This window comes from Portunus trituberculatus, chromosome 38, assembly GCF_017591435.1.
Source record: "Portunus trituberculatus isolate SZX2019 chromosome 38, ASM1759143v1, whole genome shotgun sequence".
In the NCBI taxonomy this organism is placed as follows: Eukaryota; Metazoa; Arthropoda; class Malacostraca; order Decapoda; family Portunidae; genus Portunus; species Portunus trituberculatus.
This window is the reverse complement of record NC_059292.1, coordinates 22,078,334-22,102,822: the sequence shown is the minus strand read 5'-3', so window position 1 is coordinate 22,102,822 and position 24,489 is coordinate 22,078,334. Positions and strand designations below refer to the sequence as shown.

At 38.8% G+C, this 24,489-nt stretch overlaps 1 protein-coding gene across 1 annotated transcript in view; it reads left to right on the top strand.

Annotated features, from left to right (window-relative positions):
- Positions 1–3,068: 3,068 nt before the first annotated feature.
- LOC123514689 (CWF19-like protein 2) overlaps positions 3,069–24,489 on the top strand; it is a 67,027-nt gene continuing 45,606 nt past the window's right edge. The window contains exons 1-8 of the mRNA XM_045272743.1: positions 3,069–3,267; positions 10,263–10,427; positions 11,854–12,057; positions 12,784–12,969; positions 13,504–13,614; positions 13,967–14,182; positions 15,835–16,286; positions 16,408–16,503. Of these exons, the coding sequence (XP_045128678.1) occupies positions 10,335–10,427; positions 11,854–12,057; positions 12,784–12,969; positions 13,504–13,614; positions 13,967–14,182; positions 15,835–16,286; positions 16,408–16,503 (1,358 nt within the window). The 5' untranslated portion in view covers positions 3,069–3,267; positions 10,263–10,334. The remainder of the gene's footprint in view (positions 3,268–10,262; positions 10,428–11,853; positions 12,058–12,783; positions 12,970–13,503; positions 13,615–13,966; positions 14,183–15,834; positions 16,287–16,407; positions 16,504–24,489) is intronic.

Genomic DNA, 24,489 nt, shown 5'->3' with positions numbered 1-24,489 from the left:
ATGTAAGACAGCCACCGATACTTCCTAGGTGCTTTGTGTGAATATGTTCCGACTAGCAGAGCTCTGTCGATTCTTCTAGCAGTTAGCATTTCCAGCCACATATCAACTTTTACGTAATTCAGCTGTACGTGTCGTGTTTCCCTTCTTGAGAGTATAAAGTTTTTGTGTAGCCGTTGGTGAAATATATATACGGTTTGTTGGACTTATTTTTGCTGATACTGGATTCGATGATGTTATCATATATTTGTTGTAAGTTTAAGAGTATTTGTCGTATCAAAAAATGTGATACAGTCCTATCTCGAGGTCTTTCTTCTCGCGATTTTCAAAATGAATTACGTAAATATTGAACCACAGAGGCACATCACCGTTACCTTCCCAGGTAACTCAATTGCGTTTCCATACCCATATAGTTAAAACCTATTATTGCCCAAATGTACTTTAAAGAATGTTAATAGTGGTCATTTTTATATGACTTGTTCTGTTTGGGAGGAAGATATGAAATTACCATTTGTTTCATAAACAAAGGAAGACTTGTGCTTCTCCCGAAGTGCATTACAGAAAACGAGAATTCGTGGGAACCGTACGCTGGAGGGCATTAAAGTGATAGCTTTTCCGAAAGATGGAAGGTGGCTGCAGTTGCAAGAATCTTTTCAAGGAAAAGAGGTAAGCTTTTTGTATTATCCTTTATATTTTGCTCTAAAAAAAAAAAAAAAATTCAAGGTGTCAAATTGTGTGTGAAAAGAATCTTACAAAATATTTACATTATCTTGTCATACACTGCCAGTAAATCTTGGATGTACTTTAAAGTACGCGTGTGCACTTCCCTAAGAGTTGGTGTAAACTTTTATCTACATACAGTAATTGTCTCTATAATAATTTCTTATCTGGGTATATTTTAATGCTTTTTGTCTTCTTTTCTTTATATGTACCAATAATAAAACATATTCTTGACTACCTCAAAGACTAGACCATGAAATAAAGGAAGTGATTATACTATAACAATAGGGTTCAACTAGCGCTAAAATACTCTAGAGTCTAGAGTATTTTAATAATAATAAATCTAGAGTCTAGACCAAGGAGGTTAGATTGGGAAAGGCGGCACGTGCCTATCCGTACTGAAAAAGTGAAGCCAGTGGGCGGAGCTTTATGAGATGGTGGGCAGAGCTTACGATTGCAACTTACATCCAAAACTGTTTTAAGCAATGAGAAATTGCCACTTTTTTTTTTTTTTCATTACTAGAGAAAAACTAAGAAGAAACTGATGGCTTGACTTATGTAAACCACATTGTAGTTTTCTAATATATCATGTAGACCTGTTATTAATGGTGTTAAATGTTAATACGAAATAACTACAATATTCAAAGAAATACAGCAGGCCGTTTACGGGAGAATTTTGTAACAAAAAGATTGCTTTTACTCGTTTATTACATGGCAAGAAACAAACAGTGAAGCAAAATTTCAGTGATAGATGCTTTTTCCAATGCCCAGTGACATATCACACATCATTCTAAATAAAAGCTAGAGAGAGAGAGACAGAGAGAGAGAGAGAGAGAGAGAGAGAGAGAGAGAGAGAGAGAGAGAGAGAGAGAGAGAGATGCTCAAAGCATGAGGACATGGTCCGTGAGTTGCATGCTGTCTTGATTGCTGTATGGCATTCAGGTACCATTCCCACTGACTGGAAAAAAGGGGTTGGTCATCCCTATCTGGAAGGGGAAATTAAGGGACCGTCAGGACTGGAACAACTACTGCTGTATAACACTGTTCAGCGTACCAGGCAAGGTGCTTGTCCATTTGCTGTTGATACATATCCGCAGTCACCTGCTGAAAACAGAGAACTGAATAGCCTGGGTTCACGCCGGGTAAATCAACAATTGACCGGATCCTAGCGCTTCGCGTACTGGTGGAGCGCCGACGTGAGTTTCAACAAGGGATCGATGCTTGCAGCCTATGTCGATCTCAAGAAGGCGTTTAATTCAGTGCATTGAGAGACACTCTGGGATCTTCTGCGTCTTCATGGGATTCCTGCAAGGATTACTAATGTATTAACTGGCCTCTACTCCGGGACTGTGAGTGCTGTGAAGTGTGGAGGTGGCGTGTCCAGCTTCTTTTCTGTGAATACGGGAGTGAGGCAGGGATGCGTGCTTGCTCTATCACTTTTCAACACTTGCATGGACTGGATATACTAGACAGAATTGTAGACCAAAGTCATTCTTGAGCGTCTGTCGGCAATACTGAGATTACAATCATATGATGCAGTAATCTTTGCTGAGTCACTGCACGGAGGTTCTAGTAATAGCTCTAGAGGCACTGCACGAGAAGGCAAAGCCCTTGGGACTCCAGTTTCTTGGCCCAAGACCAAGGTTCAGGTGTTTAGAGGCTTACTGGATGAAACAGTACAATCCGTACATGCGTGTGGCGAGGACATTGAGATCTTGGAAAACTTCACATACCTTGGTAGTGTAGTGCGTAACGACGGTGGGTCACTAGTTGTCACTCTACAAGAACTTTTTCCTCAATGCAGGGTGTTGTTGGAGGTGAGGATTGAAGACTCGTCAGAATTTAATTTGATCGCAATGGTGCGATCTTAAGACGAACAATTTTCTTACGGGAAATGTAATGTAGGCTAATTTAGAGTGTGGTAGACACTCCTTTCTTTCCTTTTACTTAGCTAGGGACGTATCCACATGCATTTCATTTTCTGTTGATTCTTCCGGTACGCCAAAAGAAGAACAACCACAGCTTTAGCATCGCCACTGGAGGAAAACACTTTCAGACTAGAAGGGATGAGTCGAAACTCTACGTACATAAAATATCTGTCGCAAATTGGTACGTGTCAATCTGCCTTTATTCAACCTCTTTGCTCTAGACTTCTTATTAAAGAAGATGATGGCGATGTGTGAATTTCTGAAAGGTGTCACAAATTTTCAAGTGAGTGAAACAGATTGTAAATGTTCAGGTGGGTAAGCCAGGTTGATGGAGCTTGATGTGACTTGCGAAATCAAATTGAAAATGTCTATCTTTATTTGAATAAGATGCTTAAATTTGCAATAGGCCTGTTACCACTTTGCTCTCAGCTGAGGCTGAAGATCAAGGAACCACAACAAAACAACGAGTTATGTTCTCGCTGTAATGTCAGTGTTGTAGCTTTTCTACGTCTAAGTCCAAATACTACAGTATGGAGTAGCGTCAGTAATGTAACTTCAAGCCTTGATGCACACCGATCAATCACCTAGCAGCTCTCAGCATTGCACAACTTGGGGAATCACGGTAAGCCAAGAGAAATAAATACCGTAATGATGATTTCTCATCCGCTATAGAGTAACTCTCAACAATAGCGACTCGTAATGCTGCTCTTCTCCAAGACAAGCAAGAGTTAGAATGGAAAAAAAAAGACGTCCGTACAACATACAAGCAAAGAAACTCGCATATGGTAAAGAGTAATGGAGGCCAAATTTAGAAGACCTCAGGCACTCGGTAAAGTTGAACGATCGGTTTGGTCCTGGTGGGTAGACTATCCCTGATAAAGGAAAACGGGTAAATTTGCAGTTTCACCCAATATCCTCAATTTCTACCTCCCGCAACCCCTCCAGCAAGCTTGGGAGCCTGTGGGGAACCGGTTTCTTTTTTTTTTTTTTTTTTTTTGCGGGGAGGACATACGAGTGCTATATATATATATAGACTTTGAAAATCTAGGGAAATTTCCCTACAAGTCAAGGAAATTTCCTAATTGTAGCAAACAACGTAAAACCTATTATAACCAGGGGGCTGTGGCCCCCACCTTGAACCCCCACCATTAGTATATTCCAATACAACCGGAAAGCTAATGTAACCTAACCTTACCTGTCCTAACTTAACCTAATCTAACCTAACCTTACCTATCGTAACATAACCTAACCTATTCAAAGGTAACGTAACCCCCCAAAAAAGTATTAAAAATCTAGGGATATTTCCCTACAAGTGAAAGAAATTCCCTAAGTATACAAAGAAATTGACCGTAAATCTTTAGAACAGGACCTCCTCTCTAATCTGTGCAATAATAACACAAAATGATGAGTAGTTAATGGAGAACACGTACCTTGTGGTCTTGTTTGGGGGTCACACACGGTTATGTCACATTGCCTCACTGAAATTAGAGACGTCACTCGGAGTCTAAGTCCAAATAGTAAACATTGCTATTGTCTATTGTATATATCTGGGGTTTGTGGGTAACAGGAAGTGACTGTCTGTTGTTCACATCCTGGGTTTGTGGGTAACTGCTGAATAGGATTCTTATTGTGTCTATAGTTCTTTTGTCCAAAGACGTGCCACCACCTCTTAACACCACAAGCTGCACCAATGGGAATTATGGTAGATAAACCTACTAGGGGGAGGAAGGTTTTAGACATAGTACTAACAAATATTGAGCATTGTTTAAAGGAAGTTGAGGTAGGAGAGACTTTAGCAAACAGTGACCATCATATAATTAGATTTATCATTAATTCCAGTAGGGATAATATAGTGAATAAGACTAGAGTCCCAAACTATCAGAAAGGCAATTATGGTAGGTTACGTCAGTTATTAGGAGAGGTAAACTGGGAAGATAGTTTTGGAAATAAAACTGCACAGGAGATGTGGGATATTTTTAAGGTTGTAGTAAAGGGTATAGTGATGCAGTGTATCCCTTACAAAGATATAAGGCAGAGAAACAGGAAGCCATTATGGTGGACTCATGAGATAGGTAGCCAGATCAGAGAGAAGAAGAGGGCATACAGAGAGTTGCAGAAAAGTGGGAAGATGTAGATTTGATTAGGTACAGACAGGTCAGAGATGATTTGAGTAAGGTTATAAAAAAGTAAAAGGCAGGCAGAGATAAAACTAGCTAGAGCTGGGAGTAAAGATCCCAAAAATTATATAGTTATTACAAGGTCAGTGATAAAAGAAATAAGGATAGGATTGGACCACTCAGAAAAGATGGTGTAGTAGTGGATCAAAATGAAGACATAGTAGAATTATTGAATGAACAATTTTCTTCAGTATTTACTAGGAAAGAATAGGAAATCCTGTTACAAACAGTGCGACGAGTAGTTTAAGAGCTTTAGAAAATATTGATATAAAACCGGGAATTATTAGGAAATTTATTCTTGAACTAGACGATAGGAAAGCTAGTGGTCCTGATGAGCTACATGCCAGAGTACTTAGGGAGGGTGTAGACAGTATTTCTGAAGCACTTAAGTTAATCTTTGAAAGATCACTTAGGTTTGCTGAGATACCTCAGGACTGGAAGTTAGCTAATGTTACTCCAATATTTAAAAAGGTAGGAAGGATGATGCGAATAATTATAGACCGATCAGTTTAACTAGTATAGTATGTAAGATACTAGAGAAAATCATTAAGGGTAGTATTTGGGAGCATTTAAATGAGAATAGATTAATTAGAGATACCCAACATGGCTTTAGATCAGGGAGGTCCTGTCTTACAAATTTGCTCGATATCTTAGAATATATTACCAAGGAGTTAGATGATGGAAATAGCATAGATGTTATATATCTAGATTTTAGCAAGGCGTTTGATAAGGTACCGCATAGGAGGCTAGTGTACAAATTGAGACTACATGGGATAGGGGGTAGGTTAGTTGATTGGATTAGTGAATGGCTTTCTGATAGGAAACAGAGAGTAGTATTAAATGGGGCAATGTCTGAGTGGAAGGAAGTGGTTAGTGGGTACCCCAAGGATCAGTGCTAGGACCTCTTCTTTTCTTGGTGTACATTAACGATTTAGATATAGGAATTAGTAGCAAAGTATCAAAGTTTGCAGATGATACTAAGATAGCATGTGCAGTACAGGGTGAAAAGGACAATTACAGAATACAACGAGACCTGGACAGGCTGATAGCATGGGCAGACAGGTGGCAGATGGAGTTTAATTCTAAAAGTGTCAGGTTATGCATTTAGGTAAAGACAACACAAACTTTAACTATGAGATGGAGGGATGTTGGCTAGAGGCAGTAGAGGAAGGAAAGGATTTAGGAGTAGTGATAGACAGGACTATGAAATTTTCAAAGCAATGTTTAGAAGCAAGAAATAGGGCAAATAGGATCCTGGGTTTTATAAATAGAAATGTTAGTTATAAAAGTAAGGAAGTGGTGCGTAGCTTATATAATTCCTATGTTAGGCCCCATTTAGAGTATTGCATACAGGCCTGGTCACCCCACTATAGGCAGGATATCAACATGTTAGAAGCAGTTCAGAGAAGAGCAACTAGGATGATACCAGCATTAAAGCGCCTGGAGTATAGAGATAGATTAAAGGAATTAAACATGTTTTCATTTGAGAGGAGATGTATAAGAGGGATATGATAGAGTTATTTAAAATGTTCTCAGATACAAACTACATAGATGTGAGATCTTTCTTTACCTTAGAGGAGGGAAGTAGGACTAGAAATCATGGCAGGAAGATTAGAAAGCAAGGCTGCAGGTTAGATATAAGAAAATATTTCTTTAGTCATAGGGTGGTAGACTTCTGGAATGCATTGCCAGAGACGGTTGTAAATAGCACTAGTTTGACAATGTTTAAAAACAGATTAGATAAGCACTTAAATTTATTAGATTTATAATTATGTATAGCACTGCATGATAGTTTTTATAAGAAATTTACTATAGTTAAACAAGACATGATCCCCATTTATGGGGTTTTATAAGAAATTTACTATAGTTAAACAAGACATGATCCCCATGTATGGGGACCACAAATTGTAGAAAATTTTGCTGCTGTTAATGGGCCAAATATTTAGAATTAGTATATAATGTATTGTGTACTTGTAAGTGTATCTTTAAGTACTGATGACGAGGTCGCTGTGCGACTGATACAGGATAACCTAGATGGGCCCTGGTGGCCCTTTGTTATCCTATTATTTATGTTATGTTATGTTATGTTATGTTATGCTATATGTATTCGTAGGCGGGGCACAGCTGGGCAGACAGGTGCACAGAGACATCTGTGTGCGCAGTTGAGCCATGGCCACCAGTGACATTAGTTGTAAAGGTTGCGAATTTGATTACTGGGAAATCATCGCTCCTGCGATGCAAGTTAGTGTACAATCGAGAAGAGGACCAGCCAGGACCTTCATCCTTTCGTTAAGGTATTGTGAGGAGGGGTATTGGTAGAGGTAGGGCATATTGTGTGAAGCTATAAGAGAACTGGTGTGGGGGGGAGGGAAGCTGCCCCAAAGCAAGGATACGTTAGGTTATGTTTATGTTAGGGTTAGGTTAGTGTTGGAGGGGAGGTCCGGGGGGGCATTGCCTCCCCAACTAGGTTAGGTTTATGTTAGGGTTAGGTTAGTGTTGTAGGGGGGGTCCGGGGGAAACAGCCTCCCCGGTTATGTTAGGTTACGTTAGGTTAGGTTTTTGTCCTTAGATTTTTTTGGATCGCCATATCTCACCTCTTTTGGCTCCCCCCCAAAAAAAACCCTGATTCCCCAAGTGCCCCCAAGCTTGTGGAGGGGAAAGGGGGTAATAGAAAAGAATATGTAAGGAGTTGCTGTTCTATAGATTTACCGGTGGCGCATGCTGTCTGGTACACTGTCGCGTTGACTGTGGTTTGTAGAGGCTAGCAGCAGCCGCTTTGGGCAATACACCGTGTTTCCGTAGGAAGTCGATCGCTACACTTGACTGTTCGTAAAATTTCGCAATGAATTCCCAGTATGTGTAAGTGCACTATCCATATGTATCCCAGACAGTAGCCATGGTATTTATCCCTTCCTAGACACACATGCACATGATTGGCAGGAAGAAACAATGACTTCCATGATTGTTAGCAGGCAACCAGACATCATTAAACGTCAGAATACATGACTGAGAGTCACACACCTAGACCGTCTGCGCAGCATTGATAACAAACACATGTACACACTCATTATCCTTTCAATGACTGTGGAAATAGGATCCCAGCTAAAAACTGAGGTAGATCTTTGAAATTCCGTCCCGACCTTAGTATTAGTTTGCGTCAAGGTAATATGGGATTAGAAATGCTCCTAGCAGTGTGATCTAGACCGTGAGACACTTCATACTTACGTGCGGTTTATTGGGGGAAACTGCAATTAAACCGGAAAATGCAGTGATAATGGAATACTGTAAGGTTTGTTGATCTAGAGCAGTGCTATTCAACCTGGGTGGACAGTCCACCTTATAGTGGATGAGATTAAGTGAGAGGTGGACTACTGGGTGGACGAGATTCTCACCTGCATGTGTCTGTATAATATACAAGAGACTCTCTTTCTCTCTCTTCTATATTTCTTAAAATACATACTACAAATACAAATACAAATATTAAAAACGTGAGATTTTTAATGAGACTTTTTCGGGGTGGGGTGGACAGCTTCTACTTAATCACAACTAGGGGTGGACAACATTAGAAAAGGTTGAAGACCACTGATATAGAGGCAGCAAGTCCAAATTAAAAGTAGATAAATGGGCATAATTCATGAAAATCATCTTGATTTTTTTTTTCACGTTTAAAGTATTGAAGTGAATGAGGAGAAAGTATTAGATATTCCTTTCCCTTTCCCTGACTGCATCTCTTTCTCTTGTAAACTCTGGAACTCCTTGCCGGCTTCTTTATTTCCACTTCCCTATGACTTGAACTCATTAACACGTTCCCTGTGACTGCCAGCGGGGTGATCTCTCCTGCACTACAATACAAATAGATTATCGTCATGTCAGTGTCAGTCAAGCCAGTAAGCAAGAATAGCAAAGTGTTCTCTGGGAGAACACCCAAATGAACAGGCAACCTCAAAATGTTTGCCCACTGCTGGGTCACATTGCATGCTGTAAAAAATCTATGACTTCTCTGTGATATGACCCACCGGTGGATATAGTTTATTTGTCGATATTCAGTACGTGTCAATACTGTACTATATTTTACCTCTCCTAAATTTGTTTATATATTTTTGTCTCTTTGTTTTGCATATTTAGAAAATGAATACTACACAGTTTTATGGTCAACTTAGTTCAACAGAAGAGAGAGAAGATGAAATAAGATAATAAAGATGATATCAGGAAAATTATGAAATTATGAAAAGATCAATAAAGAAAATTATTGAAGCTTATCAAGGAAAGTCCAATTGTGATATCTCAGTTTGAATCATTTGTTATAGAAAAGTTTTATGTTCGGAAAAAAAAAATGCAAGATAATATAGTTTTCTTACATGTATTAGAAAAAGAATATTTCTTAGTTAATTTTTATAGCAGGTATTTTTTTCATTTATTATGTTTTGTTTCTTTACTAATGTTTATTTATGTATGCAGCTTTTCTTATAATTTGTCCAAATAATATCAAGAAAAATATGAAAAATCATTGAAGCATGTCAAGGAAAGTCCAATTATGATATCTGTTTCAATGATTTATTATAAAAAAGTTTTATGTTCTTCTGAAGGAAAAATATGCAAGATAATATAATTTTTTTGCAAGTATTAGAAGGAAAATATGGAAACAAGAAGACTATTTTCCATATAATTTTCATAACACTAAAAATGAAATAAGCTTTATATTATTTATCAGTCAGTGTTTATTATGCCCTTCTACAAATACTGTTTCTTGCAATTTTACTGTATAATCCAATTTCTATTAATAGTAAGATTAAAATGTAATGTATGTGAAAACTGTTGTACGACCCATCGGTGGGGCGCATTGCAACAGTGGATAACAACTGATGACTCACCAGTGGGTCATATCGCAACAGTGGATAACAACTGATGACTCACCAGTGGGTCACATCGCAACAGTGGATAACAACTGATGACTCACCAATTGGTCACATCGCAACAGTGGATAACTGATGACTCACCAGTGGGTCACATTGCAACAGTAGATAACAACTGATGACTCACCAGTGGGCTGTATCGTAGGGAATGTGTTAAGAGGGAGATTTAAAGACATATATCCCATTCTTTTAGCTAATTTTCTGGACCCTGTTTGGGGACTGCCATCTCAGTTAACTTTTTCTTGTTGATTGTTTTGTTGTCCTTGGTCAGCTTTTCCCCCTTACATAAGAAAAAAAGAAAAAAATCAGACAAAGGGTTCTCAGGTTGAAGGCCAAAGGACAGTGAAATTTAGCACAATAACTTCCTTAACTGGACCAACTATAACAACTCACGACACAATTTCAAGTAGTATTAACTTCCCAGTATATGTCACTTCAGGCCTCTAAGCACCTACCAGAATAAATCTTAGCAAAATATCTTTGTTGTTTTGTATGTCAACTCTAATAAAACTTCTTTATCATGCCAGAGTGAGGGGTTTGCATAACTGTGAATCTGTTGGAATACAAAGAGGAGGAAGGAACAGAGAAACTCCTGCAAGATGTCGGCATCACTGATCAACTTTGAGAGTGCCCGGGAGAAGGAACAGAAACGGCAATGGGAACGGGAGGCAAGACAAAATATCCTGGAGAAGGTGAGTAGTATTGGATATTTGTGCTGTAATGTATAGGTATATATATATATATATATATATATATATATATATATATATATATATATATATATATATATATATATATATATATATATATCTGAATTAAATATTCTATTCTGTCTACCTTTCTAACATGAGAGTTAACCAGCACTCTCAGCAGTAATTCATCCCTTACTCTCTTAAACTCTGGAACTCCCTACCTGCTTTTGTACCTATGATCCGGACTTATTTCAATACAATTACCCCATTCTTTTGGCTAACACTCTCTCTCTCTCTCTCTCTCTCTCTCTCTCTCTCTCTCTCTCTCTCTCTCTCTCTCTCTCTATATATATATATATATATATATATATATATATATATATATATATATATATATATATATATATATATATATATATATATATATATCTGAATTAAATATTCTATTCTGTCTACCTTTCTAACATGAGAGTTAACCAGCACTCTCAGCAGTAATTCATCCCTTACTCTCTTAAACTCTGGAACTCCCTACCTGCTTTTGTACCTATGATCCGGACTTATTTCAATACAATTACCCCATTCTTTTGGCTAACTCTCTCTCTCTCTCTCTCTCTCTCTCTCTCTCTCTCTCTCTCTCTCTCTCTCTCTCTCTCTCTCTCTCTCTCTCTCTCTCTCTCTCTCTCTCTCTCTCTCTCTCTCTATATATATATATATATATATATATATATATATATATATATATATATATATATATATATATATATATATATACTGTGTGGGCTTTTCATGGGAATTTATGGGCTAGAGGAGATTGACACTGTTTGACAACTGGCAGCTCAGTTGGCCTTTTTGCTCAATAATTTTTGTTGTTCTAGCCAGTTTTCCCTCTTAAATAAAAGAAGTCTCAGGTTAAGAGCATTCAGTGTACTTATTCTCAGAGTTATAAATGAAGTAATTTTATCTAGCCTGGTTTATATTATACAAAATTCTCAAAGACAGCTCCAAAACATTTTGAATTTGTCATATTCCTCAGCTATTAACGACATTAAAGAGTTTAAGGCATTTTGTCAGCACTGATTCATAAATGCAGAATTCTTAACTGCATTTATCTGACAAGGAAGGTCTTAAATGATTGAAAGTTGCTATCATTCTTGAACCACTAAAAATGAATATACACACATGCAAAAGTTAACCAGTATCTAATCTCAATTTGTCGTTACTGGGAACTCTGGAACTCTGCCTACTTTTGTATTTCTTCCTTCTATCAAGAGAGAACTTTCAAAATGCTTACCATAACTGGATATTCTTTAAAAAGAGAGAGAAAGAAGAAAAAAATGTGATATTTTTTGTTGCCCTTGGCCAGCCTCCCATCTTCTATAAAAAATAAAAAAAAAAATAAAAATTCAACTGCCTATCCTTCCCTCAGGCTCAGCAGGAGTTTGAGACACGGCAACAGAAGGAGGAGGCAGCACGGCAGAGGGGTGAGCACACCTGGATGCTGCCGTCTGTGGAGGCCAGGCTTTCTCAGGATCACAACTCAGCCAAGAAGAAGAAGAAAAAGGACAAGAAAAAGAAAAAGAAGAAGGAGAAAAAAGCCAAGAAAAGCAAGAGAAAAGATTCGTCCTCATCAGTAAGTGAGGCTGTGTTGTGGTGATAGGTCAGTTGAGGTGTTGAAATGTATCTGTGTTGTTGGTTTTGGGCCTTTTCTTGCATATTTTTTAATGATAATTTGTTTCCAGTTCTCTTTGGTTATGATTATTTCTTGTATCTCATGTTATCTTAGATTTATATTTTATTTATTTATTTATTTTTTATTTATTTATGTAATTATTATTATTATTATTATTATTATTTTATTTTATTTCTTTATTCATTTTTTATTTGTTTATTTATTTATTTATTTATTTATTTAATTTATGTTTGTTTCATGTCAGTCACAGTCAGAGGAAAGTGCATCTCTTCTCAACCCCATTCACATTATACAGTGGTACTTCACCATAATGGACACTTTGTGGTGAGGAGGTGTTTATTATTGCAAAGTCCGTTATGGCAAGGTACCAATGTATATGATTGTATTTGATATGTTTTCAAGGCTTTTCATTTTTAATGTTTCTTTTATCTACCTGCTTTTTTACTTATCAGAAATAAAGCTTCACAAAATTGTGTTTTATAATACAATCTTCTCTTTCCCACATGAGATAACATTCATGTAAGAAGTTTTAGAATAAAAGAAAGCAGAATAATGAAGCAGCAAGATAAAAATGCTATAGATATATAGAGTTATGTAATACTTCTCTTTCTTTTACAAACAAGATTGAAATGCTGTACCATTAAGTGATATAAATATTTTATTCAGAGCAGTGACAGTGAAGGTGATGAGAGCACGGAACAAGATGTGTGGGTAGCGCGCACTGCCTCCACCAGCTCATTGACCCCAGCGAAGGCTCCAAGTCCCCAGCCTGCCATCAAGGGCCTACAGCTATCCCAACAAGAGAGCGCCTCAGAGTCAGAGGAGCCTTTGAAGCGCGACAGCTGGATGGAGGTACTCTTGGGAAATCTTTAACCTAGTATAAGAAAGCATGAAGAAAACAGAAAACTGCAGCTATTTGACAGTGTAGGAAAGTGTTAACCTTCTGGTAAAAAGAAAAGCTGACAGACATAGTTCTGCATTTTCATCACTCATACATACCAGATTTGAGTTTTCTTAATAGTACAGTCAGGATAGAAAGAATAGCCTTCTACAGTCATTCACATATAGTCACTAATATTAAGACCTGGTAAACTCTGGAACTCCCTAGCTGTTTCTATATTTTCATCTTCCAATGGGCTGAACTCATTTAAGAGGAGGTTTCAAGATTTATCCCTTTGTTTCTGCTAGATCTCTTGAACCTGTTTGGGGATTGGTATCTAAATGGGCCTTTTTGTTTAATCTTTTTTGTTGCCCTTGACCAGATTTACCCTTCTACATAAAAAGATTAAAAAATAGATAAAAGATTAAAAATAGTGGTTGAAATACCTGTAGCATCATTACAACTCTTATTAAATTCAGCAAAGTATTGTCTTTTGTATCCTGCAGATGACATCACTCTTTGGTACCTTTTCTCGTGATGAAATGAGAGAGCGTGAAGGCACCAGCAGGAAGAAGGCCAAGGAGGAGGAAGAAAAGAGAAAAAGGGAGGCTGCCAAGGTAGGTGTAGTAAAGGTGCCCAAGATTTGTAGCTGATACACAGAGACCAAGAAGCAAAGGCTAATGTGAAAGTGAATATTGTGTGCCTTGTCTTGCCTTTCAGCCTTTGTGAGAGGACAGCCTTGGTCTATGTTTTTTTTTTTATTACTGTCTCATCTAGCACGAAAAGTATTGTTTGCCTAATTATCCTTCTATACTACCTAAACCAAAGAATAAGTGTGAATGCTGTGTACCTTGTCTTGCCTTTCTGCCTTTTTTTTTTTAGCAGAGACAGCCTTGGTATATACCTGTATGTCTTGTTTATTGGTAGAAAAAGTATTGCTTGCCTAATTTTTGTTCTACACTCCCCCAGCCAGGGTCACATGCCCGAGAGCTGAACCCTTACTACAAAGATGGAGGAACAGGCTTGCCACAGGAGCAGCAGAAGGCAGTACCAGCGCCAGCAGCAGCGGCCTCACAGATCACGGGACTGGACGCTGGCTGGCTGAGGAAGGCCCTGCAGCGTGCCAAGGAGCAGGCCAGCTCTGAAGGCAGGTCACTGGAGGAGATTGCTGCTCAGCGATGGGGGGTGAGCTACATTGCACCTTTTTACTTGAAGATTGTGCAATGGCTGCCATGAAGTCTATTTTCAACTGCCACAAAAATTATCAGTTCTCATAGCAGTATTTTTTTTATGCATTCATTGTAGAGAATCTTAGTTAATTATAGAATATGCCCTTGGAAGTTGTTTTCTCTTTCTTTCTTTCTTTCTTTCTTTCTTTCTTTCTATCTTGCAGCATTATGCAAAAACTGCTGTTTTCATTTCAGTTTCTGGCAAGATTCAGTGAATTTTAAAAGCTATAAGCTGTTTTGATACCCTTTTTTTTTTATGCAAGAGGGAAGGCTGCCAAAGGCAACAAAATGTTAGGAAATAAAGGCCCACTGGAACTGCAGGTTCCCCAAAAGGTCAAAAGAGTCATCCAAAAGCGAGGGACAAATGTCTTGACACTTCTCTCTTAAAAAAGAAGTTAAATCGTAGGAAGATGGAAATACAGAAGCAGGTAGGGAGTTCCAGATTTACCAGTGAAAGGTATAAATAATTGAGAGTACTGGTTAACTCTTGTATTAGAGGGTTGGATAGAATAGGGATGAGAAGAAGAAAGCCTTGTGCAGCGAGGCTGCAGGAGGAGGGGAGGCATGCAGTTAGCAAGATCAGTAGAGCAGTTAACATGAAAATAGCAATAAAAGATAGAGATGCAACTTTTCGGTGGTGAGAAAGAGGCTGAAGACAGTCAGTCAGAGGAGGGGAGTTGATGAGATGAAAAGCTTTTGATTCCACCCTATCCAGTAAAGCAGTATGAGTGGAATCCCCACCAAACATGCAAAGAGTACTCCATACAAGGACGGATAAGGCCCTTGTACAGAGTTAGCAGTTGGAGGGGTGAAAAAAACTGGCGGAGACACTACAGAACGCAGAATTGTGTCTAATTGCCATGTAGCAGTTCAACCCATTACAGGGGTGGTAGCTTAGCTGTGCGAGCAGTCACAAGCTAATTCAGAGACTCAGCGTGCGTATGAGCAGATGGAGCACAACACAACCTCAAGACCAGAAGCACTAAGACACACTTGCTGATGCTTTACATTTAAAAACAGGTCACTTCACAACTGGGGCAGTTACATCACGGCACCCCACAACACTCTTACACAATATGCCACTAACCTAACTGATCCTACCTGGGATCACCTACCTGGTGCACCCACTCCTTCACTATCTGGGTTTACCCAAGGAGGGTCAAACTGATCTCAGCAAAGAATAAAACTCCTACCGTAACACCTAACTTAGACCATACATTTGGCACTTTAATTTTCTCCCCTCACTTCTTCCTCTCTGGTGAGAGGACAGATTTCAGCCTTGGAAAGACTGGAAAATTAATGTAGTTTGGCTAGCTGCGGTGGCTGTAATGGCAGCATTCGGTTTAGCTCTCCTCCTGCTTGCCTGGCCACCTAGCCACGAGCGTACAAACTATGAGCGCGGAGTTTGAATTGGTGAATCCAAGAGGGACTCAAAACGCTTCATGTAGCATTCTCAACTATTTGGATCATTACAGCTATAGATTATTTATTAAGTTTTCAGTGTTTATTTTCTTTCATAGTAAACAGTCCTGGCAGAAACATCTCTAAAATCATAAAACACTTTTGAAAACCTTTTGATCATTGTGTCACTGTTGCTTTTTCTTCCAGTCATTGGCAAGATTTAATGAACTGCTGGCAGAGGCTGAAGGAAGAGGGAAGCAAAGGGAGAATGTTTCTAGGAGCCAAGACAGAAGAAGGGAGAGGAGGAGCAAAAGCAGAGAAGGAGATAGAATGAGGAACAGAAGCAGGGAAAGAGACAGAAGAAAAAGCAGAAGCAGAGATAGAGATGCAAACAAGAACAGAAGCAAAAGTCGAGAAAGAGAAAGAAGTGCAGGAGTTAGGAAGGAAAGAAGAAATAGGAGCAAAAGTAGGGAGAGAAGAGACAGGAGTAAAGAGAGGAGGAGAAGACACCATCATAGACAAAGTAGTAGTTCAAGCAGTAGTGGAAGCAGTAGCAGCCGCAGCAGCAATAGTAAGGAATCTAGTAGAAGCAGCAGCAGAAACAGAAGCAAAAAGGGTGGCAAGAAAGAGGATCATCACTTCAGAGAAGACAGTTCCAGGTTAGTAGAGAGAGGAGAGAGAGGAAAGGTGTCTTCTATGTTCTCTGTCCTCTCCAAATGATCATACCACCTCAATGCATTATTGATTCCTTTACTTTAACTGATTCTGGTTTCCTTTCAGGTTTTCACAGAAGTTCCTCAGGCCTTCAGAGGAGCCAAGTAAGAGCAGTGCACTGTCTCAGAGATTCCAGAAGCCAGGCAATGATGATTTCAGCAGGTAAGGCCTCAGTACTGGCTGTCATCCTGGTTCTAGGTCTGAGCGGCTGGGGACTCTGCATTGCTGACAGTGTCACAAAATTGCTCCTGCGATGATCAGTCCGTTTTGTTAGTGGATTGAGCATCGAGAGGGTGCAGGTAGTAAAGTTAAGCTGCTTGAGACCCCAATGCACCACACTTCCTTCCAGGTGGTTGTAATCCTTTAATTGCTCACACACCATGTGCTTGCTACATCTACAGTCCATAAACATCTATTCATTTTTTACCCATGTAACTTATTATCACACACACACACACACACACACACACACACACACACACACACACACACACACACACACACACACACACACACACACACACACACACACACACACACACACACACACACACACGCTAGCCACCGCCGAAGCAGGAGGTCTGAGGACGGCTCGTCTCCGACTGTGGCTGGGGAAGAGGAGAAAATACCTATGGTGTTTATAGGGCCCGGGTATCTCTGTGTTAATGTCCTATTAATGTCCTACTGTCGTAAAGTGCAAAAAGTGGACCATTTTCAAGCGGGATATGGAGGGTGGTCCCTGAGCGGAGATTGTCCACGGTGTTTGTTTTGGACAAGACCAGCTGGCGATAAATACCACAATGTCCACTCCAGCCAGGGACTTTGAAGGTTTTGTTACCACTCCAAGAGGGCTTGAAAATTTTGACATGGATGCAAGAATCCAGGCATTAGAAAGTAAGTTTCTAAGCATTAGTTCCATAGAAGAAAAACTGGATAGAGTCTTAGCGGAAAACGAGTCCTTCAAAAAAGAAATCTATTTGTTAACGATAGAGAACAAAGAGTTGTTGAGGGAAAAAGTTGAAATGGAGAAAGAAAACAAACAGCTAAGGAAACAGTGTGATGAGATGAAGGCTAAACTCCTCGAAATGGAGAAGAAAATATCTGAAGGGGACCTGGGGAAGGAGGAATGCCTTAACCTAATAGATGCTAAGATGAAAGAAGTGAAGCAAGAACACCAGGAAGTACAAAAGTCCTTTAGGGAGATAGTGAAAAAGCAGGAAGAAGAAAATAAAGTGATTACACAGAGTGAAATGGTAAAGGCATTAAAGGAAAATGAGTATGTAGTGAGAGATATTGCTGAAAAAAAAAAATGCGTGATCATAACAGGATTGAGGGAGGAAACAAACAGGAACTGGCAAGATAGGAGAGATAAGGAAAATGACAGGATTAAGTCTTTACTGAATAAGATCTCAGAAGAGGAAGAGTGCCTATATGCTGAGGTAGAAGAAAGTGTTAGACTAGGAGCTTTTGAGGAAGGCAAAAGTAGACCATTGAAATTGAAATTAAAGTCTCAGGTGGCAGCTGAGGCCTTGCTGAGGAGGGCTTGGAAACTTAAGGACTCTGAGGAAACCAAAACAATTTACATAAGAAGAAATATGTCACAGGATGAACGGATGAAAATGAAAGAGCTTGTAACTGAGGTGAGAGAGAGGAATGACGAAAGAACCGAGGAGGAAAAGACCAAGTTTTTTTGGAGGATGAGAAATGGGAGGCTGAAGAAGTGGTGGATAAAACAGACGGAATAGACATTACACTGACAGAAACATGGAAGAAAGAGACTAGGAATGGAATTCAAGTGACTTACACGAATATAGATGGATTTCTGTCTAAGAGGCTAGAATGTATGGATTACCTAAGAAACAATGAACCGGACATAATGTGTGTGGTGGAAACAAAGTTAAGGCCGAAATAAAGCTAGATTGGTTTGATGTAAAACACTACAAAGTATGGAGAAATGATAGAAAAATAAAGGAGGTGGTGGTATAATGGTTCTTACTAAGGAAGATCTGATAGTGAAGGAGGTGAACTATAGTAAGAGAAATGAGGAAGTGATAAGTATGCTTATAACAGATGGTAAGAGGGACATTAATATTATAACAGTATACATACCACCCAGAACCAGTGCTTGGGAATATGAACAGTATCAAATGGTGATGAGAAATACTCTAGACAGAATGAAGCAAGAACTCATCAGAAAGGATAGAGTGATGATAGTCGGAGACTTTAATTGTAAAGAAATAGTGTGGGAAGACTACGAAGTGGTGAACGGTGGTGAGTGGGCAGAGGAATTGTTAAAGGTAGCAACAAATAACTTGATGACACAGTGGGTGAGATCACCAACAAGGTGCAGGGGACAAGATGTTGCAGCAAGGTTGGATTTGGTATTTACCAGGGGCATCTCCCTAAAAGAGGAAATTGAACATGAATGTCCCTTGGGGAAAAGCGACCATGATGTCCTAAGCTTTGAGCTGGATACGGAATTAAGCACAGATAAGATTGTGGAACACAGGGAGGAAAAATTAAATTATATTAGGGCAAATTATAACCATATGAGGGAGTTCTTTAATGAAATTGACTGGTCTGTGGTATACCAGGAAGGGGATATGCAATTGAAATACGATAAATTTATGGATTTATATAACTCTGCTGTGAAGAAGTTTGTGCCATATCACAGAAAGAGGACTTTAAATAATAAACAGTGGTTTAATAGAAATTGTGAAGAAGCAAAAAAGAACAAAGAAAAGGCATGGAAGAAACTTAAGAAAAACAGTGATGTATTATCAAGAGAAGTTTACAAAACAGCAAGGAATAGATATGTTGAAGTAAGGAGAACAGCACAGAAGGAATATGAACAGAGAGTGGTGGAAAACTGTGATAGTGACCCTAAAATGTTTTACAAATTCATAAATGGAAAACTAAATAAAAGGGAGGCAATAGAAAAGGTAAAAAATGGGGAAGAAGTATATGAGGATGCTAGAGATATAGCTGAAATTTTGAACGACAACTTTTGCAAAGTGTTTACAAAGGAGGAGCATTTTATAGGAGAAGGGCCTACGGAAATAAAGCAAATGCAGGACATCATGGTTACTAAAGAAGATGTAAGGAAAATTATAAGCAATCTGGATATTAATAAATCAATGGGGCCTGATGGCATATCTGGGAGGTTGCTAAAAGAATGTAAGGATCAATTGTTGAACCCGTATTTGATATTGTGGAAACCTCCATACGAACAGGATTAGTCCCGAAAGAGTGGAAAAGAGCTGACATTGTGCCTATATATAAGAATGGTAGTAGAATGGAACCGTTAAATTATAGACCAGTATCGTTGACTAGTATATTGTGCAAGGTATGTGAAGAAGTAATTAAAGCTAAGTGGAGTGAGTATCTAGAAAGTGAAAACATTCTGAGTGAAAGGCAGTTTGGTTTCAGAAAAGGAAGATCGTGTGTATCCAATTTATTATGTTTTTATTCAAGAGTGACTGACATACTACAACATAGAGAGGGATGGGTGGATGCTATCTACCTGGACTTGAGAAAGGCCTTTGATAAAGTACCACACAATAGACTGATGTGGAAACTAAAGAAAATTGGAGGAGTAAATGATAAACTAGCAAAATGGATGGAAAATTACTTAGTGGGAAGAGAAATGAGAACAGTGGTGAGAGGAAGGAAGTCCGAGTGGAAGAAGGTAACCAGTGGAGTTCCACAAGGGTCAGTGCTTGGTCCCATCATGTTTTTGATTTATGTTAATGATATGCCAGTAGGAATTGACAGTTACATGAACATGTTTTGGACGATACTAAAATTATGAGGAGAGTAAAGAATGTGGAAGATTGTAACAAGTTACAGGAAGATCTTGATAAAATATATGAGTGGAGTAAAGAGTGGCAGATGGAATTTAATATAAACAAGAGCCATGTTATGAAAATGGGAAGAAGTAGATACAGACCAAACAGGGATTACAGGCTGGGTGATGAGAAAATTAAAGAGACCAATGAGGAGAAAGACTTAGGAGTAACCGTGCAAAACACTTTGTCACCGGAGAAACACATTAACAAGATATTTTGGAAAACATATAACATGCTTCAAAATATTGGCCTTGCATTCCACTACCTAGATGAAGGAATGATGAAGAAGATATTATGCACCTTAATAAGACCCCAGTTAGAATATGCAGCTTTGTCTGGTCACCGCATATGAAGAAAAATGTGAAGAAGGTGGAAAGGGTACAGAGGCTGGCAACAAGGATGGTACCAGGACTCAGGAGTTAGACTATGAGGAAAGACTGAGGAAGCTGGGGCTGACCACATTAGAAGAGAGAAGAACAAGAGGAGACATGATAAATATGTATAAATTGGTGAACAAGATTGACATACTGGACAGAGAGTTGATAAAGGTGACCACAAGTAATCATCTCCGAGGACATGGAAAAAACTAATAAAGGACATCTGTCTAAATGACGTGAGAAATACAATTTCTCGCATCGTAGTATTGATAAGTGGAATAAACTGAGCAGTGATGTCGTTGATGCAGTGTGTGTCAATCAGATGAAAGAGAGATATGACAGGAGTGGACAAGGAAACAGGACACAGAGAGCTTAGCTCGGGCCCTGTAATACACAAATAGGTAAATACACACACACACACACACACACACACACACACACACACACACACACACACACATACACACATACACACACACAGAGAGAGAGAGAGAGGGAGAGAATACTGCAGTATACATACATTCACTTGCGTAAATTAGATACATAGGAATAAATAACACACACACACACACACACACACACACACACACACACACACACACACACACACACCAGTGTCACCAGTGACAAAGAGATCATAGAAAAAATTAATTATGAATGTCTATTAGGAAAAAGTGATCACATACTAGTTGAAATAAGTCTCAGTACAGAAATATTAAAAATAGATGAGGGGTACAAAATAGAAAGATATAGATATAATAAAGCAAATTTTGAAGAAATAAGGAGATACTTTGTGGCTGTGAGCTGGAAATGTTTTGAAGATGAAAAGGATTTGCAGGAGAAATGGAACAAGTTTATCAAGATATATAATACTGCAGTGGAGAAGTATGTACCAAAGGGAAGAGTAAACTGTCAAAAAGGGAAGGAGTGGTACGATACTATATGTGAAAGTGGCTAGACAGTGCAAGACTAATGCATGGAATAGATGGAGGAAAATGCAAACGCAAAGTAGATGGAAAGATTATGTTGATGCTAGAAATGAATGTGTGAGGATTATGAGGGTTGAAAAACAGAACTATGAGAAGGATATAATGGACAAATGTAAAAGTAACCCAAAACTGTTTTATAGACATATAAATGGAAAAATGAGGAAATGAGAGGGTATAACTGGCCTGAGGGTTGATGGAAAACTATATGAAGAAGTACAAGAAATGGCTGAGGTGATGAATGAAAGATTTCAAACAGTCTTTACTGAAGAAGGAGACTGACCTAGCAGATAATGAATTGGATGGATATAAACTAATTGGAGTAGAGGTAAATCAGGAGGATGTTATGAGACTGATGGAGAATCTAGATGTAAATAAGGCACCTGGTCCAGATGGAATTTCAAATTAGATACTGAAAGAATGTAGGGAACAGTTGGCAGAGAAGATTCATAGCCTGGTGAAGACATCGTTGTTGCAAGGGAAAATACCAAAGGACTGGAAAAGAGCAAACATTGTACCTATATATAAAGGTGGCAGTAGGGAAGACCCTTTAGCTTAACGAAGGGTTTACGTTCCTAAAAAAACCTTCATTAAGCAAATTTTCGTTAGGAGAACCAATTATAACAAGTTTAACCCCTGAGTTGAGCTTCCATTGAGAGTAAACAAAGTGAGAGTGCATCATAGTACAGTAAAAGGTTTAATGATAGTAAAGATTATTAAGTTAAACATTTAAGTAGTTTAATTTAAGACTAAGTCATTATAATGTACACTAATGTATGTATGTAAGTAACTTTATAATATTGATGATCTTAAATTTATGAAGGGAGGAAGAGTGGAGCGGGAAATACGCTAGCTGGCAACCTGTGGAATGTAAACAAAGGGCGCATCATTGCATCACATACAAAACTTATGTACCACATTTCCACAAGGCTTTCCATTTTAACCGTTGCAGAGTCACGAGTTCAGGTTGTTCTTTTAGCTTGCAAGGAAGATATGATCTCACCAGCCTTCTTAATAGAGTCTGCTGACTTGAAAATGGTAGACAGTAGATGGAATCAAGCCATGGTGGGAAGCAATACTATTTTAGTTTTCTCACCTCTCTCGTGTCTGTGAATAATATCCAGCTTCACTCAGAGAGTAAGAGGCTTCCTGGTCTTAGCAATGCTAAGCGACATTACAGGGCATTTTGGTGGCACGTTGAGCGAGGGAAGATGAGCTGCTGCTGACACTGTTATTGTTTTGAACTAGGGGGAGTGAGTGGTGCGCGTTTTGTCCACAAGAGGCGTTAGTGTATTCAAAAGCCTGTCGGCTTGCATGATACAAGGGGCTTTCAAACTTGGAAAAAATTACCTGGATAAAATTTCGTTATAGCAGGTTTGGTGTTCATTAAACGAGCAGATGGTAGTAAAATGAAACGTTCGTTGTAGAGAAATTTTGTTGTGTGAACCTTCGTTAAGCGGGGGTTGCCTGTATATACTGTCATACCTCGCCGAACACGAATCTCGCGTATTCAGGATTCGGTAAAATATACCATATTTCACCGAGCACAACTTTGACTCGCGATTGCATGATGTGGTCTCGAGGTGGTGTTACTGCCTTATATATGCATTTCTATTCACAAAACAACATTTCTATTAGCTTTTTACAAACCTTGCCCCCAAGAAAGGATTGTTTTGTAATGCATAAAGTGAAATCTTACATGGAATACCAAAAAATAAAGCAGAGATGAGATGAGCCACAGGCAGCGGAGACCATGACCACTCAGCCGCTTCTTCTTCTTGTGACCCTTTTGCTTGCGTGTTACTTTCATCATGATGTTTATGTTTTCACTCCTCTATTACCTGCTATAATGGATATCATATCTTAGTATTCATATACGCTCATGCCACAAGGATAACCTTGACTCCGTGGCACTGAGTGATAGTGAATTGCTAATGAAATACCACGGTATTTCATTAATAATACACTATCACTCAGTGCCACAGAGTTGAGATTATCCTCATGGCATGAGCGTATATGAATACTAAGATATGATATCCATTATAGCGGGCAATAGAGGAGTGGAAACAAATATCATGGGGAAAGACAACACGCAGGCTAAAAGGGTCACAAGAAGAAGAAGTGGCCGAGTCGCCGAGAGTCTCCCGCTTCTTCTGTGGCTCATCTCATCTCTGTTTTATTTTTTTGTATTCCATTAAGATTTCACTTTATGCATTACAAAACAATCCTTTCTTGGGGGCAAGGTTTGTAAAAAGCTAATAGAAATGTTGTTTTGTGAACATAAATGCAAGAATGTGAGAGAATTTGTACATAGCTCCTCTAACTTCCAATGACTCATATGACATCATAAAAGTAGTGGTACACCGGTGGCCCAATATGCTGCCAAATGTAGATATAATTTTTTCTTTTTTAACCCATATGGTATGTTGGGGACCAGCCCAGAACGCATCCCCCCCATTTCCATTATTTCCTATGGGAAAATTACGTCTGCTTAACAAATTTTCGCTCTACGAACAGCTTTGACGTCCTCTATCCTGTTCGATAAGCGGAGTATTACTGTGTGTATATATATATATATATATATATATATATATATATATATATATATATATATATATATATATATATATATATATATACAGTGGTACCTTGGAGTATGAAGGCTTTTGAGTATGAACATCTTGGATTACGAACAAAAAATTGTGTTTTTTTGCATTGGAGGACGAACTTTGCTTTGGAGTGCGAACAATAAGAAACACGGTCAGCAGATTGCGCACAGCACTGCACGATCGGCTGACTGCATGGTGGGGCACCACGCTGCCTCAGTGCCTCAGGAGTGTTGTTTGCAGTTGTTTGGTTGTTGTTTTGTAGTGCCGAGGATAATAATAGTAAGTGTTTTTAGTTATTAAAATCATTGCCTAATGTAGCAGCACACAT